The 17,514-nt window shown below is 46.8% G+C and overlaps 1 protein-coding gene across 8 annotated transcripts in view; it reads right to left on the bottom strand.

The window, feature by feature from the left end:
• The window catches only part of RNF123 (ring finger protein 123), a 169,456-nt gene that overhangs the window by 94,311 nt on the left and 57,631 nt on the right, over nucleotides 1-17,514 (bottom strand). For all 8 annotated transcript variants that reach the window (XR_008316317.1, XR_008316318.1, XR_008316319.1 and 5 more), the window contains 3 exons: nucleotides 16,538-16,639; nucleotides 12,330-12,436; nucleotides 1,974-2,166 (listed from right to left, as the gene is read on the bottom strand). Coding sequence is in view for 5 of the 8 variants with exons in the window: in XM_053296836.1 (XP_053152811.1) it covers nucleotides 1,974-2,166; nucleotides 12,330-12,436; nucleotides 16,538-16,639 (402 nt within the window). In the remaining 3 variants the exon portion in view is untranslated. The remainder of the gene's footprint in view (nucleotides 1-1,973; nucleotides 2,167-12,329; nucleotides 12,437-16,537; nucleotides 16,640-17,514) is intronic.

The following is a 17,514-nucleotide window of genomic DNA, read 5'->3' as shown; positions in this document are numbered from 1 at the left end:
CTGTTGCTGGTGTCTATCTGATGTTTCTTTTTAGAATGTGAGCCCTTTGAGGACAGGGTTCCATCTTATTTGTTTGTTGTTTTCTGTGTAAACTGCTCTGAGCCATTTTTGGAAGGGCGGTATAGAAATCAAATTTATTATTATTATTATTATTATTATTATTATTATTATTATTATTATTATTAATCCATCATGAACAGGGGGAAATGGATCTAGACTATTCTTGAATTAAAAGCTACCTCGAATCAGTGGGCTTCTAGATGTGGTTGTTTTAGTTCCAGGCAGGTGAATTGGCTCCAGCTGCTTCACTTCCTTTCCTACTGTTCAGTTTCTCCTTATTTGCCTCTGCCTTTTGAAGGTTTATTAGGTTAATTAAATCTCACCTGTTTATACTCTACTGACTCTACTGGCTACTCCCATGTCATCTGCATCAGCTACACTGCTCTCAATCTTTCACGCAAGAAGCATGTGGCTTGACCTCCAATTATATCCCTTACAGTTTTGCAGTCTCAAATTCAGAAGTCCAGGCACTCACCATGCCAGCCCACATAGCCACACCCACCCCAGCAGCCCTGCCCCATAGCCACACCCCCAATACAAAAAACACCAAGCAAATGGCGGCCACCTTATATTATTTGCATTTTTAAACGCAGTTTCATTGTTTTTTGTGCAAACATGCAAGCTGTGAAAAAAAACCCCTTTAAAAGGAAACAGGCAAGATTAAAAGAACCTTGCCAGTGTGATTTTGCACAAAGATATACATTAGTCTGAATCATGTGCCTGTTCACATACTAAGTGTGTGTAATTTTATGGGCAAATGCTCTTTGGAGTAGATGGATGATCAGCTCTGCTGTCCCTCTTGGAATATAATTTAAAATAACAGATTAATCTGTTAATTTATAATTTAAAATCTTCCTCCAGCAGCTGCTCATCTCTTATACTACTACTACCACCACCACCACCGCCACCGCCACCGCCCTACTTTTCAGCAGAAGTTCCCAAAACAGTTCACATAGAAAAATAAAGTAAATAAATAAGATGGTTCCATCCCCCAAAGGCTCACAATCTAAAAAGAAACATAAGATAGCTACTAGCAACAGTCACTAGAGGAATGCTGTGCTGAGGCTAGATAGGGCCAGTTGCTCTTCCCTTGCTAAATATAAGAGAATCAACACTTTGAAAGTCACCTCTTTACTCAGTTAGCAGGAGATTTTTTTTTGTTTGAGAAGCTGACTACAACCACATTTATAACAACAGCTCTGAACTGGTGAAGGGAAGCACACTCTACACATGCTCAGATACCTATTTCTCCCCTGACTCAGATTGCCCTTCTCGAGACACCCATTTCTCCCCTGACCAGCAGTCACTGAGATGGGCTTTCGGAGGCAGGGGAGGAAAGGGACAGGATGGGACAGAGGGAGCTGAGGGTATCAGAGAAAAGAGGAAGGCTACGCGGAGTGGGCAAGAGAAGCCCTTTACCCCTCTGACTCCCACTGTTTCAGCAGCTGTGCCATGTCAGCATCATTGTACGGAGTGAAAGGAGGAGGAACCAGGTTCCCAACCATGCAGCAGCCTAGCTGGGCAGTCAGCAGGGATGCCGCTGCCTACGAGTTTGGCTGTTAATTTTTTTAAAAAAAGAGCAGGGAAAGCCTGCAGAAGTGGGTGAGAAGAGATCCTTGGCAAAGAGCGAGAGGAGGAAAAGGGCGGAACTCAGAGCAGTGCCTTGCCTTCCCCTTACAACAAATCCAGACACGCTAGAATGAGGTAGAAATCCTTTCCTTCATTTAGCAGGGTGAACTTCAGACTGAAATTGGGAATTCAAGTATTGTTTGCAATACCCTGGCCTGCCTACATAGGATGAGATCTAATATTCATTAACTGGTTGGGCAGAGGGTGGGAGTGGCTACCTTCTTGCAGTCAGAGGCTGCTTTTCCAAGACTGCTCCCACTAGAACAAACTTAGATAGCACTCACTGTCCTCCTCTGTCCGCTGTTCCATGTTCAGCGCGCGAACTTTGACCTTCTCCAGGCTGCCTGGTGACCGTCTTGGGTTCATAAGGCTGACAGCTGCAGTGCTGAGGAAACGGTTAGCTCGCCCAAGTGTAGGTGAACTGAGCCAACTTGGCCTAGCCAGGGCACCTCCAATGGCCAGAGCAGCAGCTGGACGCTGAGAGAGAGAGAGAGAGAGAGAGAGAGAGAGAGAGAGAGAGAGAGAGAGAGAGTTTGTGTGTCTGGAATGTTTTCAGTGGAATCCTTGGACTGCCCATCCCATCAGGCTTCACACCTGAAAGCAGCAACAATCCTCAAGTTTAACTAGTAGACAGAGACTCACCTCTATGTGAAGAAAATGCAATCTTAGGTGGACTTTGTTTTCAATGCACTGGCTATAAAAGAGCAAGTTAAAGCTCCAAACATATGTTTCCATTCTGTGCTACAAACCACTTCAGGAATTCTAAAAGCCGTGCTCCACAAATATGGCCACCAGATCACTATCACTATGGAGACTGTTATTGTCATCCCACTGCCCCAGTAATCATAGTGCTTGGCTTTCCCCCCCTTTTTTCTTTTCACGCAAGACACAAACACAGCAAGGGAGATTTGCACTGCTTCTGCCTTCTGCAAAAGCCCTAAGACAGAACCCCTCTGGCAAGAGCAGGAGACTTGGGAGAGAGGTATTTTCTATTGTCTTGCACCAAACTTTGGAGAAGGAAAAGAAGTGGCAGGACTCCTTCTCACTGTTTTCCCTTTCCACAGCACCTGATGTGGAGTTACCTTTTTACATCATGCCTTGGAAAACAATGAGGGGGTCTCCAACTCCTTTCTTTCTCCAAAGCATGATGCAGAAAAGCTCCCTTCCTTCCTCTAAGCCCCCTGCTCTTAGAAGGGGACTCAGGTGAGGGGAAAGGTCTATATGTGGGGGCTTTAGTAGAAGGCAGAAACAACACAAGTCACTTTACTTGCTTTTTCAAATCCTAGTGTGGGGTCAGCACCAGTACCACCTGACTCCTTCCAGTCCTCTGTATGCCAGTGAATTCAAAGTGGGAGGAGAGGAGGGAAAAAAACCAGCAGCAATCACAAATAATAGTTGACTAGTATGTGAAGCCAAAATGTGCAGACCCCTGTATAAAGACTATTTACCTATCCCCTCTATTATTTATGTAATTTCTAAACTCGAGGAAATGGCAGAATCACCACTGCAGTTAGCCACGAGCCAACAAGGCCCCTATCCAGTCATCACATGTTAGGGCCACCGCCAACTAGCCATCAGCCATGGGAACTTTGCATTCCCAGGCTAAGAGCAGCACTGCTGACTTGTGGGGAATGCAGAGCTGCTAGGGCTTTAGACTATCACCAGACTTTGGCTATGCAGGGAACTCTTCATTAGCTGACAATATTCCATGCCTGGACTGAAAAACAGGTTGCACACCTGTAACTGATGATTACATCAGTAACTGATGATTACATCAGTTACATCAGGCAGAGCCAGCGTGGTGTAGTGGTTAGAGTGCTGGACTAGGACCGGGGAGACCCGAGTTCAAATCCCCATTCAGCCATGATACTAGCTGTGTGACTCTGGGCCAGTCACTTCTCTCTCAGCCTAACCTATTTCCCAGGGTTGCTGTGAGGAGAAACTCAAGTATGTAGTACACCGCTCTGAGCTCCTTGGAGGAAGAGTGGGATATAAATGTAAAATAAAAAATAAATAAAATAATTGGTCTGGTAGAGATCCGTCAACATCCATAAGAAGTGGGTTTCTGCGCCTGCGCAGGGACCATGCAGTAGCTATGCTGAAGCTTGTCGAGGTGTCCTGACCACACCCCCATGCCCCGTGCGTGCTATTTAAATGGCGGGCAGGACACACATTCCTCAGTTCTTGGACAACCACCGTGGAGGACGATCACCCAGGTAAGATCATGAGGTTTTTCTTTGAAACAGTGAAGAGTGAGCAGTGCAACACCAAAGAGACAAGGGCTGCACACCTAAGCAAACACTCATAGAACAACACTACTGCAGAGGGGTAGGCAGGGAGGGTCTTATGGATGTCGACGGATCTCTACCAGATCATCAAGTGAGCAACCTGTTTATCTGGATCGAGATCCGTCGAGATCCATAAGAAGTGGGTGTTTGGCAAGCTCCAAATGGAAGAGGGTTCAGTAGTAGTTAGGACAACACCCACTTTAATACACTCCTCCCAAAGGTAGCCTCTGCTGCAGAGTGTACATCTATGGCATAATGTTTTACAAAGGGGGTCTTGGAGAACCAGGTTGCTGCCTTGCAGATGTCCATAAAGGTCACTCCGGAGAGGTGTGCAGCCAAGGAAGCGTGTGCCCTGGTTGAATGGGCCTTGATGGCTTCTGGAGGAGTTTTGTTCTGAAGTTTGTATGTCAGGCATATGAGCTCCACTAACCACCTGGATAAGTGTTGGTGTGAGATGCAGGTGGCCTTGGCAGAACCCGCATAAGCCACAAATAGTCTTCCTGTGGTGCGAAAGTCTCTTGTCCATGCCAGGTAAAACAGGAGTGCTCTGCGCACGTTGAGTGAGCGCAAGGATCTTTCCAGAGCCGATGATGGGTTCCTGAAGAAAGACAGGACGACAATGTCCTGGTTCAGATGAAAACTGGACACAATCTTGGGTCGAAAGGTCAGGTCCATACGCATAAGGACCTTGTCTTGGTAGAACCTGGTATACAGGGAGTCGTACCTCAGCGCCATAAGTTCACTTACATGCCGCGCTGTTGTGATGGCGACAAGGAATGCAGTCTTCCAGGAAACTAGTTGCAACGGTGCCGTTGCCATGGGTTCGAATGGTGCCTTGGTGAGTGTGGAGAGAACCGAGAGACTCCAGGGTTCCACCGGGTGCTTTATTGGAGGATAGACGTTAGCTAAGCTTTTCAAAAAGGCCTTACCCTCTGGGTGAAAAAAGAGAGTTGTTCCGTCCGAGCCCGAGTGGAGAGATGAAAGGGCAGCTAGGTGGACCTTCAATGAAACATTAGCTAGGCCTTGTGCTTTTAAAGAGGAAAGATATAGCAAAACTTGTCTGACAGACACATGCTGGGGCAAGAAACCTCTAGTTTTGGCGTAGCTCTTGAAGCGCATCCATTTCCCTGCGTAATTGCACCTGGTAGATGCTTTCCTATGATTCAATAGGAATTCCTTCAGAATCCTATGCACCATACGGTCAGCCGGAGAGTGTGAACATCCAGATGCAGGATTTGACCATTGTCTTGAGATAGAAGGTCTACCACCCTTGGAAGTACTGATTGATTGATTGCTTGATTGTTAAATTTATATACCGCCTTTCATTAAAGCAATCCCAAGGCGGTTTACAGCAAAATTTAAACACAAGGTGGTAAAAAAGACACAATTAAAATATTAAGTGAATAATATTAAACAAATCTGATTAAAAATTTAAAACAAAAGCATAAAAGCAATACAGACTATAAAGAGCAGCGGCAGAGAATCAAATAAATGCCTGAGCAAAAAGCCTAGATTTTACACTCTTTCTAAAAGCTGTGATGGAGATCAAGGAGCGAATAACCACCGGGAGAGCATTCCAGAGTCTGGGGGTAGCAACAGAGAATGCCCTGTTCCACGTGCACGACAATCAAGCCTCCCTCATTGTCGGCACCCGGAGCAGAGCCCCCTCAGATGACTTCATCAAGTGGGAAGCAACCCTTGGGAGCAGGCGGTCCCTCAGGTATCCCGGGCCCAAACCGTTAAGGGCTTTAAAGGTCAAAATCATCACCTTGAACTGGACCCGGAAACAAACTGGTAGCCAGTGCTGCTCTTTCAAAATGGGTGTGATGTGCTCTCACTGGGCAGCTCCAGACAAAACCCTAGCTGCCGCATTTTGCACTAGCTGCAGTTTCCAGATATTCTTCAAGGGCGGCCCCACGTAGAGCGTGTTACAGTAATCCAGCCTTGACGTGACTAAGGCATGGGTAACTGTGGCCAGATCTGCCTTCTCGAGAAAGGGATGCAGCTGGCGCACTAGCCAAAGCCGTGCAAAGGCACCCCTGGCCACCGCCTCCACCTGAGCTTCCAAAAGCAGCGCCGGGTCCAGTAATACACCCAAGCTGTGTACTTGCTCTTTCAAGGGGAGTGCAACCCCATCCAGAACCGGTAAAATCTCCTCATCCTGACTGGCTCTCCTACTGACCAACGTTACCTCCGTCTTGACTGGATTCAATTTCAGTTTATTAGCCCACATCCAACCCATCACGGCCTCCAGCCCCCAATTCAGGACATTCACCGCCTCTCTAGGATCAGATGACAAGGAGATAGAACTGAGTGTCATCCGCATATTGCTGACAATTCAGTCCAAGTCCCCGGATGACCTCTCCCAGCGGTTTCATGTAGATGTTAAATAGCATGGGGGACACGACCAAACCCTGTGGGACCCCACAGGCCAATGGCCATGGAGCCGAGCAGTAGTCCCCCAGCACCACCTTCTGGACCCTCCCTCCAAGAAAGGACCGGAACCACTGCAACGCAGTACCTCCGATTCCCATACTCGAGAGGCGGCCCAGAAGGATACCATGGTCGATGGTATCGAATGCCACCGAGAGGTCCAGCAGAACCAACAGGGATGCACTCCCCCTGTCTAGTTCCCGGCATAGGTCATCCACTAGAGTGACCAAGGCAGTCTCAGTCTCATATCCGGGGCGGAAGCCAGATTGAAAAGGGTCCAGATAATCCGTATCATCCAAGACCCTCTGCAGCTGGGACGCCACCACATGCTCTATCACCTTGCCCAAAAAAGGCAAGTTAGAGACTGGTCTATAGTTGTCTGGGCTGAAGGAATCAAGGGAGGGCTTTTTAAATAATGGTCTTACCATTGCCTCCTTGAGGCACGAAGGCATCCTGCTCTTCTTTAATGAGGCATTAATAATCTCCTCCAACCATCTACCTGTCCCCTCCCTGGCAGCTTTTTTTAGCCATGAAGGACAAGGGTCAAGAGCACACAATGTCGCTCACACACTGCCCAGGATCTTGTCTACATCCTAAGGTGCTGGTTCTGGGACAGTCTGTGTACTTGTGGAAACCATAGCTGTCTTGGCCACCATGGAGTCACCAGGAGACATGGCATCGGATCATAAGAACTTAAGAACATAAGAACAGCCCTGCTGGATCAGGCCCAAGGCCCATCTAATCCAGCATCCTGCTTCGCACAGTGGCCCACCAGATGCCGCTGGAAGCCACAGGCAGGAGTTGAGGCCGTGCCCTCTCTCCTGCCACTGGTACTCAGAAGCATCCTGCCTTTGAGGCTGGAGGTGGCCCTGTAATCCAGGGTCCCCTGGATCTGTAAGTATACGAGTGACTAGCCTGGCAATTATTGGTTGGGGGAAAAATATGTATGGCACTTCCCGTGTCCAATCCAGTTGGAATGCATCCCCTAGGGATAGAGGGTTGTATCCCGCCCTGGAACAGAAACGGGCACATTTGGTGTTCAAGGATGTCGCGAACAGGTCCACTGTCGGTTGAAGCCACTGACTGAAAAAGGGAGTGATATACTCTGACTTGAGATCCCACTCATGATGCCTGTCTTGGGGGGAGACTCGGCTGATATTGTCCACCAGAACATTGTCCAGTCCCTTGATGTGGACTGCCACCGGTGAGACTTGGTGCCGTATGCACCAATTCCATATCTGAACTGCCAGGGTGCAAAGGCTGCAAGACACTGTCTCGCCCTGGCGATTGATGTAAGCCAGGGCTGTTGTGTTGTCTATTTGGATTTGGACGGACGAGCCTTGGAGAAGTGGCAGAAAGGCTTGCAGTGTAAGAAAAACAGCCAGTAATTCTAGGAAACTGATATGTAGCTGGGCCTGTTGTGGAGTCCACCTGCCTTGAGTTTGGTGGCGGCCGCAATGTGATCCCCAACCTTGAAGGGCGTCCGTCGTCAGCCATACCATCGGAATCTGAACTTGAAATAGGATCCTTTCGAGGAGGTTGTTTCGCTGTTTCCACCAGGAAAGTGAGTCCAGGACCCCTGGTGAAATCTCTAGGAGCCTCCTTTGGCTGTGTCTAGTTTGTTGAAAGACGGTTAGAAACCACAGCTGTAACTTTATTATTTTCAGTCGTGTAAAGCAGATGACCGCATTGCAGGAGGCAATGAGGCCTAAAAGACGTTGGATCATAAGAGCCATTTGGACCGGAGAGTGTTGGCAGAGGTTCACCAGGTCTTGAATGTGGGGAAACTGCTCCTCTGGCAAGTATGCTCTTTGGCACTCCGTGTCCAAGGCAGCCCCTATGAAAGTGGTCACTGGAACCAGTCCAGCTGAGACTTTTTCCAATTCACCTGGATGCCTAAGTCTTTCAGAAGGTCCAACACACAGTTGATGTGCGAAAGTAACTTTTTTTGCTCTTTGTGGTCAAGAGCCAATCGTCCAAATACGGGTAAACCATAATCCCCAGAGTCCTTAGATGGGCAATCACTGGAGCCATGCACTTTGTAAAGACCCTTGGGGTGGTGGACAACCCAAAGGGCAATACATTGTATTGGTATGCTTGGCTTCCTACACTGAACCATAGATATTTTCTGTACTGTGGTCTGATGATGACGTGAAAATAGGCGTCTTTCAGGTCCAGCGTCGCAAGCCATTTTCTCCTTGCAGAAGTGGAAGAATTTATTACAACGCCATCATTCGAAACTTCCTGACGTTCACAAACTTGTTCAAATGGCGGAGGTCCATGATGGGGCAAATCCCCCCATCCCACTTCGGGATTTGAAAGTAGTGGGAGTAGAAGCCGTTCCGCCTGTCCGCCCACAACACCGGGGCTATTGCCCCCCACTATAATTGCTCCTTCACCTCTTGTTGTAGGACTTCCGTTGAAGTAGTGAATCTCATTCCCGTGAGCCGTGGTACCGTCCTAAATTCGATGGCGTATCCTATTAATATGATCTTCAGGACCCAACGGTCTGATGTTATATGGTGCCATGTGGGGGCATGGCTTGCCAACCTGATGAAATGAGGAGGCGGAGATGGTAGTAGAGCCCCCGTAGGTGAGAATGAGGAAAGGGATGGTGTCGGTGAGTGGACTGATGTCTCAGGGACGATTCTGAGAGTCGGTGGCCTTGTGTTGAGACTGCCCCGACTTTGACTTAGCCTGATAAGGCCTCCAATGGTATGTGGAATAGGGTTTCTGGTAGTCCAGACGATCTTGACGTCGGAATGGTGGTCGCTGCCTCTGAAGGTGGGGAGGTACTTCTGCTGCTAAGACAATGACATGGAAGTTTGACTCATGAAAGTCTTAGCTGTGAACTTTGATTTCTTTAACTGTTCCATTGTCGAGTCCATTGCCTCACTAAACAGGCCAGTGCTGTCAAGGCTAGGCCCTCTATATTATCACGCATGTCGGGTTGCAGATTAGTACAGCGCAAACATGCATGTCTTCGTAAGGTGATTGCCACTGTCATTGCGCGAGATTCACTCTCAGCCAAGTGCTTGGCAATGCTAACCAGCTGTCTGGTCAGGTCACCAGACCTTTCAAGTGTCTGGGTGAACCTTTTTCAAAAGTCATCTGGAGGCAACGTGTCCAGGTCTGTGAGTAAATTTTCCCAGATGCTATGGCTGTACTTTGCTGTACAGGCAGAGTAGTTAGCCACCTTGATTGAGAGGCACAAGGTCGAATACACTTTCCTCCCTATGAGGTCCAGCTTTCAACTTTCTTTGTCCGGCGGTACTGTGTAACGTTTCCCCGTTTTTGATGTGGAAGCTCAGTCAATCTCCAGACTATTTTGTGCAGGATACTTAAGGAGATAGGCATTCTCCTTGTCTTGGATGCAGTATAGGCTCTCGAGGTGCTTTGATGTTGGAGTGGAAGTGTGGAGAACCTCCCAGGCACACTTGGCCGCTCGTGTTATAACTGGAAGTATTGGTGAGGCCACTGGAGCTGTCGTTTGGGTCTTTAATTGCTAACTCTGAGCGGAGCTCCATACCCAGTGTGGTAGCCATGGCCTGGACATGTTTATGGTACTCCTTGAGCTCTTCGTTAGGCGATATGTAAGTGGTAGGGGCCACATCAGTTAGTGGTTCCTCAATGATTTCCTCTTCTTCCTCCTGGTCAGATTCAAAGTCGGATGAACCATAGTGGTCAGAGCGTGAGGCAGACGTGAAGGAGGAACCGTAGTCTGAGTCCCCGCTGTACTGCCCTGTTCCATTGGCGTTTGAGTTTGGGTGGCCACTGAACATGTTGTGGAGGACTTAGTCTGGGATGCTTGGTGTTGCAGAGACGCAGAAAAGGTCTGGGTAGCAACAGTGACACCTTGTGGACATGCATTGAAAGGTAATGGTGCAGGTGGGAGTTGAGATACCGGCTCCCATGTTCTGTTGGATTCATTGATGCAGGCTGTCAATGGTGGAGAAGAGCCTGGTGGTCGTGCTGATGCTGTGTGGGCGAAGTTACACGTGAGCCATGCAAGAGGGCTCTGCAGATGGGTGGCTGACAATGTGGGAGATGGATGGACCAAGGACGACGAGGCTTCCTGGGGTCCTGTTCCTGAAGGTAGAAATCCCAAGAACGTCGACATTGATGGGGTGCTCGAGTGTGAGTCAATTAACTTGAGGAGTGCATCTGTTTCCCCTGGAACAAGAGTTGAAGCAGCATCAGCATTGTCCCTATCCTCGATGTCGAAGGATGGAGATGGCAGTCAACATCGAGGAGAAACCTGCCTGGAAATGGAGATCACCGGGGTATACAGCACAGAAAGAGACTGGCTAGTTACCATCGGAGTGGAAGGCAGAGAAGACGAGATCGGTGTTTGAGCTGGTGACAAAGGACGAGCCCTCAACACCGTGATGGTGGACATCGAAGGCAGGTTTCTCGGCATTCTGGTCGATATTGAAAGCTTAGTACCCACAGGAGCCGGGAGGGCAGCTGGAGGGGTTAGCTGTACATCCAAAGGGGAAGGAGTGCGTTCCACCATCAGGTCTTTGATGCTTCTCACTTGGCACCAAAGGATGATCAGAGCTGTGGTGCTTCAGAGATATCGACGTCAACGAACCGCCCATAGTCCCTTAACATGGAAGCGGCTTCGATGTTGATGTTGACAAGTGGGCCCTTTCTCTGTGTGTCAAGGTTGATTCAGCAGTAGGCAGCTGCTAAGATGTCGGTGTCGAGGTTGACAAATGGTCCCTTTCTCGACATGTCAAGGTTGATTCAGCCACAGGCATCGGCGTCAGTGGGCACTTTCCTGACAATGCCGAGCTCAATGTCGAAGAGGCAGTAGTGGTCAACATCGAGCACCGCTTCTCGGATCTTTTCAAGCTGCTGTCTTTAACCAATGCCGAAGAGGCGGCTGCAGTCAATGCCGAGGCCTGCTTCTCGGGCTTTTTCAAGCCTCCTTTTGAAGAATGCTCTGGACTAGAGCTTGACCTAGTTTGTGTTTTCAACTTAAGGGAAGTTGAAGTCGATGGTGGAGTCGAGGAAGATCTTGGAGGCATCCTTGTCCTCGATACTGAAGGGCTCGGCATGTCATCATAGATTGCCATGCGAAGGTGGAGTGTCCTGTTTTTCTGAGTCTGCTTGAAAAACGATAGGCAGATCTTACACATGGCGACATTATGCTGTTCACCCAAGCAGAGAAGGCACAGATCGTGTAAATCCTTAGAGGGGAGTTTGGCTTTACAGTGCTCGCACCTCTTAAAGGATTTCTTCTCTTCAGCCATTACGAAGACGAGAGGGTAGTCAGGCAGTCCGAGTCAGTTCCCAGCGTAGTCTGTCAGCAGTTCCAAGGTCAAAAGTAAAGAAGAAAAAATACTTCAGTCAGTCTGGGTCAAAGGAGAGTGTAGTCCGTCAGCTAGTCCGAGTCAGATAACCGTATAAGCAGTCTGACTGAAGACAAAAAACTCATTAAAAAGCTCACAAAAATCTAAGAGGACTTCCCAACTAGTGGCAAACCAAAGGTCTAAACGCAAAGGCGGTCAGAGAAGAACTGAGGAATGTGTGTCCTACCTGCCTTTAAATAGCATGCACGGGGCGTAGGGGCGTGGTCAGGACACCTCAACAAGCTTCAGCATAGCTACAGCATGGTCCCTGCACAGGCGCAGAAACCCACTTCTTATGGATCTCGACGGATCTCGATCCAGATCACTAGCAGTAATCAACATGACTGACAACTGAGGTATGTACATATATAAAATCCAACTATATCAATCAGTTATTCCAGACACCCTGAAACAACATATTGGAACAATGTATATTGCTTTGCCTTTTGTCCTGTCTGCTGCCTGCCTTGAACTAAATAGCATCCCCTGTCAAAGGACTCTTTTCACTGAGAGCCACCTTAATTAAACTCTGTCCCAGCTAATGCAACATTGCTAAGCTCACTTGTGCTGCTGACACTGCTGACTCTTCATCTTCATCAAGATCATCCATTGTCACAGCCTGAAGTTCTGCAGGGTCAATCAGAATATTTGCCTTTGAGGCCAAGTCATCTGTTTGAATAAAGAAAAGCAATGGCAATTCCAGGCACAGTTGCTTAAGAGCATTCCATCTCTGTAACGCACCAGTGGTGGTGAGGGAGGCGGCTACTGTATACTTTCCTGGGACCTACTCCCAGTAGAAAGATTGCTCTGATCCCAGTTTAGGAACATGCCACTCCTTTGAGGTAGGCTGCCAACAGTTAAAAACTGATCTAAAGCCACTGACCAGGCTCAGACACAGCTTCAACAACCCTAGAACCATTCAGCTTGCAACTTATTGGCACCAGTGGCACACCTACATAATTTTGGTGCCTGGACTGCCCCTGCCATGAGGCCCCCCTTGGTGGGGAGTATCTGTTGTCACCCTGTGCCCACCATGCTGCTGCCCCACTGAGCCGAACCGCCAAAATGTACCTTAATTTTAGCCACCAATGTATGCAGCCGGGGGTGGGGTGGGGGGTGAACCGAGCAGGCCACCCCTGCCCCATGGCGGTGGCAGGAGGAGCGGCTACTGGGCCTGCCCATCTGGCCCAGCGGCCCGTGAAAACTGCGAGGCGATCCAGTGCACCTGCACAGTTCAGCGCCTCACAGTTTTCAAGGGCCGCTGGGCCAGATGGGCAGGCCCAGTAGCCACTCCGTCCACCGCCATGGGCCTGCTTGGCTCACCCCCCACCTGCTGACTGTGCACATTGGCAGCTGCTAAAATTAAGGTAAATTTTGGTGGTTTGGCGCAGCAGGGCAGGCACAGGGTGGCGACAGGAGGCCCCCCTGGACCCTTGTAGGCCACAGACTGGGGCCCCAAGGTCCGGGGTGTGTATGTGTAAGAATTCCTCTGACTGGCACTCTTCAGCCAGAGTTCACACACAACCCAGCTCTAGATAAACAGTATACTGAGTGACACTATGAAGATTAACGTTCTCTCAGCCAGGGTTCTGCCTACTTGCTGATTTCAGGTAAAACTAGTTTTAGTTAGCTTTTGTATTTTCTTTTGAATTCCTGTGTGCCTTTTTTACTCCCATTTTCCCCAATTCCTTATTCTGTGTGCAACTCTTAATTTCTTAATAAATTTTATATTATTAGAAGTAGTGTCAGCCTGGTTTAAAAAGGTCTGGTTACCTGCAAAATCTCTTCTCCATGGGCCTTGTAAGATCTGCACTACTGATTATTTGTTTTTAGACTGTTTGTCTAAAGCTGAGTCCTATGGACACCAACTGTACAGTGCCAGTAAAGTCCCAAGCCAGACAGATCTAAGGTTGTTGAAGCCATGTCTGAGCCTGGTCCAAAGCATTAGATCAATCTTCAATTAGCAGCAGCCTCCCTCAAAGGAGTGGCATGCTCTTAAATTGGGATCAGAGCAATCTCTCTATTGAGGGTAGATCTCAGGAAAACGCTTGGGCCATCACAGTCTCCAAACCACCTTCCCAGCAGAATAGTTAGAGGAAGTCCAAAGGCACATCAAGAATTAATATCAATAACACTATTATATCTTTTCTGAATTCTGAGAGTCAGAATTCATGGCTAATACAGAATTGAGGAAGAGCAAAAGAAAATTGATCTAGACAGCAACTCCTGTTTATCAGAATGGGAGATATATACTTTTTAACAGAGCTGAGGATTTATGGTGGGGAAGCTACCCTCTGAATATTCAAAAGGAGCTGTGATCATGTTCTTGCTCCAATGTTGTTGGAGTACAAGGAACAGGGTTAAATTTGTGTCCCTTTCTAGAAGTAATTTTCATTCATGTAACTAGCTCACAAACACCTATTCACTGTTTTTTCTTCTCCAGTTTTAATCCTCTCATTGCCTTTCAGTCACACCCACATTGTCCTACAAACCCAACTCTCTTGCTGCTTCAAACATCATCTCTTTGCTATAATAACCTTCGAGGGTTTGAGATGCCTCTGATATTCCTGAGGAGATATTTCCCAAACTAAAAGACAACTCTGGTTTCCCATGACATATCCAAAAGCAACGCGCTTCTTTATATATGTGATATGAGATTACTGTTTGGGTATACAAGATTATGCCTTTGGTGTAGGGGAACAGATTAAATAACCTTTCAACTCATCCTAGACCATGCAGCATGCTAATATCATCTTAGAAAGATCAGGGTGCTTTCCAATTAGACCTTGCAACAGGGTCGCATTGGATCTTGGCAGTGTGCTTTCACACTTTCTGCGTTGTGACACCACAGTCCCTACGCGGACAGCAGGGTGCCATTCACATTGCCAATGCCTTGTCTCGAATTTAATCTCTGTGATATAGATATAGGACGCTGTATATCCAGAGCAAGGAAGTTGCTGGGTTTGGGGGTTGTTAGTTGCCGCGAGACTGCTCCCCCTGCTGTTTACGTTTTCAATGCGACTTGCCTGAATGGAGGCATTTTGCTGCTCTTGAACAGCTAGTCTGGAAAGCACCCTGGTGGGCACTAGAATAATGAAAATCTATCTTATCGAGTTCTCATTCTTGCTAGAACACCACTATAAAAGGAAGACTTGTTCAGTCTTATTTTAACAACGTGGGCTGGAAATTTTATTTACCTAATGTACAATGCAATATCCAGACCATGTCACAGACTAAAGCCATTTATTGATTTTTACCATAAGTAAATCTACAGATCTCTTGTTTCCAGTTTAATGTTTTTAGAGTCACACCAGAAGTCTGAAGTCTAGAGGACTTTTTTCATCAGAGAAAGAAGTTGTGAGTTGCTTCAGACTGAGCAGAATACTGATGGTTTAACCTTTTCCTTCCAAGCTATTTTTTTCCACTCGAAATCACATTCCCACAGTTGATTTTCTCCTTAAAAATAAAATATATGGGGGTTTGCATCTTTAATATCTCAAGGAGAAAAGTGAGGAGGAAGGGATTTTGAGTGGACAATTGGGAAATGAAGTAAATCTTGAGACTTGAGGGAAAATAATCATGCAACTAAAAGGATTTGTTGTTCCAGCCCATTTTTTTAAAAAGGTTAAGTCTTGTGGGGACAACTCTGTACCAGTGGTCCTACTATCATTCTTACTGGAGTTTAGACTGCGAAGATCAAATGCATACTTTGAAGAAACCCACATACACACACATTCCATTCTGTGGTAAATACTTTCAGACCCTATTACCACTTCTAAAAGTTTTGCCAGTTCTGCTTCCTTGTACATTTGCCTTTAAGGCTGCTCCAAAGACAAAAAGGGGAGCCTCCAGACTCTGGTAGAATGGACAAATTATTCTAGCAAGAGGCAAATTACCAAGTACGGAATCTCAGATTCTCCTCCTGGATGAACAAAAGCAAGATTTAAAAGGTCATGCACAGTCTTTCCAGTGCAATTTAGAGCTCAGTTTTCACATTCTCTTATCTCTACCAAACACATGGGCCAAGCAACCCCAGTACCCTAAAGCCTTGCTCTGCTAATTTCAAGAGCACCTGGGTGGAGGGCAGGGGAGAAAGCATGTATTAATAATCAGAGTCTCACAGACCAAGAGGCATCAGCTGCCACTTTATCTTCAAGTCCCAGGAGAGCAGTTCTTGTTTTTAGCCTCAGAGGCCATACACATATTCTTGAAGAGAACTGGGCTATCTAATTTTGCTGGAATAGATTTATATGTAAATTGGCAAGTCAAAAAAATTACCACACTTATGTCATGCCTGCTGTTTAACATTCAAGCGAAAATACATGGTCAGCAAACAAGGTCACAGGCGAAGGAAACTAAGCATATGAAGACAACCTCAGAAAGTTACTTGTTAGCATCTCTCAATTGAAGCCTTAATTCAGAGCTCAAATTCCACATAGTTAACAAAGGAAAAATACAAAGGGGCTTCTCACATCAGACAGATCCTAGAAATCAGAATCTCTGGGTAAAATCAAGAGCTCTGCAAGACTATTAATTGAGAGCTCCGCAAGAACCGCCCTGAGCGATTTTGGAAGGGTGGTATACAAATCAAATCAAATCAAATCAAATCAATAAATAAATATTAAGCTCATCCTGTGACACTCTCTCCCCATCTTTTCCTTTTCTCCTTGTCATGTCTTAGATTGATGGCTCCTGTGGCAGGATTTCCAGGCATTTGCTGGAATGTAGCAGGACATAACTGAAACAGCAAAGGTCAGAAGAGGCACTTGCCTTTGAGAGTCTTCTTGAGATGAGATAAGAGCCCCCCAAGTCGCTGGAGATCGAAGTAATCTACCTTCCCATTATAGAAGAGTTGAGGGGGGACATATGCATCTGGAGGAAAGACAGTGATGTATTTAGGGAGATGATCAAGTAAGATCTAACCTACATTGACTGCAAAAAATGGGATGGTTATTCTAAAGCACCCTCCAATTTCATCTCAGTTACAAATGTCCTCTTGGTATATGAGAAATATAAGATCTATGAAGTGGGGTTTTGCACAGCAGAACACAAAAAGTGTGTGTTGAAGACAGTAGGATGAAAATTAATTGTTGACACTAACTGAACACGCAAAAGAGCTCATTTGAAAGACTATGACATGGTAGTGATGGTGGCCTAGAGCAGGGATTCTCAATGTTGGGTCTCCAGATGTTATTGGACTTCAATTCCCATAATCCCCTGCCCCAGTGGCCTTTGGTTGGGGATTATGGAAGCTGTCCAATATGTCCAATAACATCTGGGGACCCAACGTAGAGAATCCCTGGCCTAGAGGCCTTCTTCTCTAGCATCAACATGTCAACATAATATCATCTACTGGTGCTGTTCCAGATGGTAAACAATTATTTTGATCATTTAGCCACTAGAATGGAGAATCATTTACAGCATATTGTAATGTATCTGTGTGACATTTTTCAGATAAAATTCAGTCCAGCTTGGGCACCACTATGAAGCAGAATCAGAGGTATTACAAGAGAACTTTAGTTGCATTTGCTGGGATGATTTTCAGTTTTTTACCCTCAAACACTGATTAATGTTTAGGGAAATGCATCCAACCACAAGCGGGTTAAATCTGTGCCCTTCATGGCTGATTAAAGAGAGATCCTGGAGCCATTTTTGAAGGAGGTGGCTAATGCTTCTTTGTAGCAGGGGAACATACCAGCTCCTTCAAAGTTGGCAGTGCCAAGACACCTTTAAAGGTTTCTCTTCAA

This window comes from Hemicordylus capensis, chromosome 2, assembly GCF_027244095.1.
Source record: "Hemicordylus capensis ecotype Gifberg chromosome 2, rHemCap1.1.pri, whole genome shotgun sequence".
NCBI lineage: Eukaryota > Metazoa > Chordata > Lepidosauria > Squamata > Cordylidae > Hemicordylus > Hemicordylus capensis.
The sequence above is the reverse complement of the archived record's forward strand: the minus strand, read 5'-3'. Positions and strand labels throughout refer to the sequence as shown.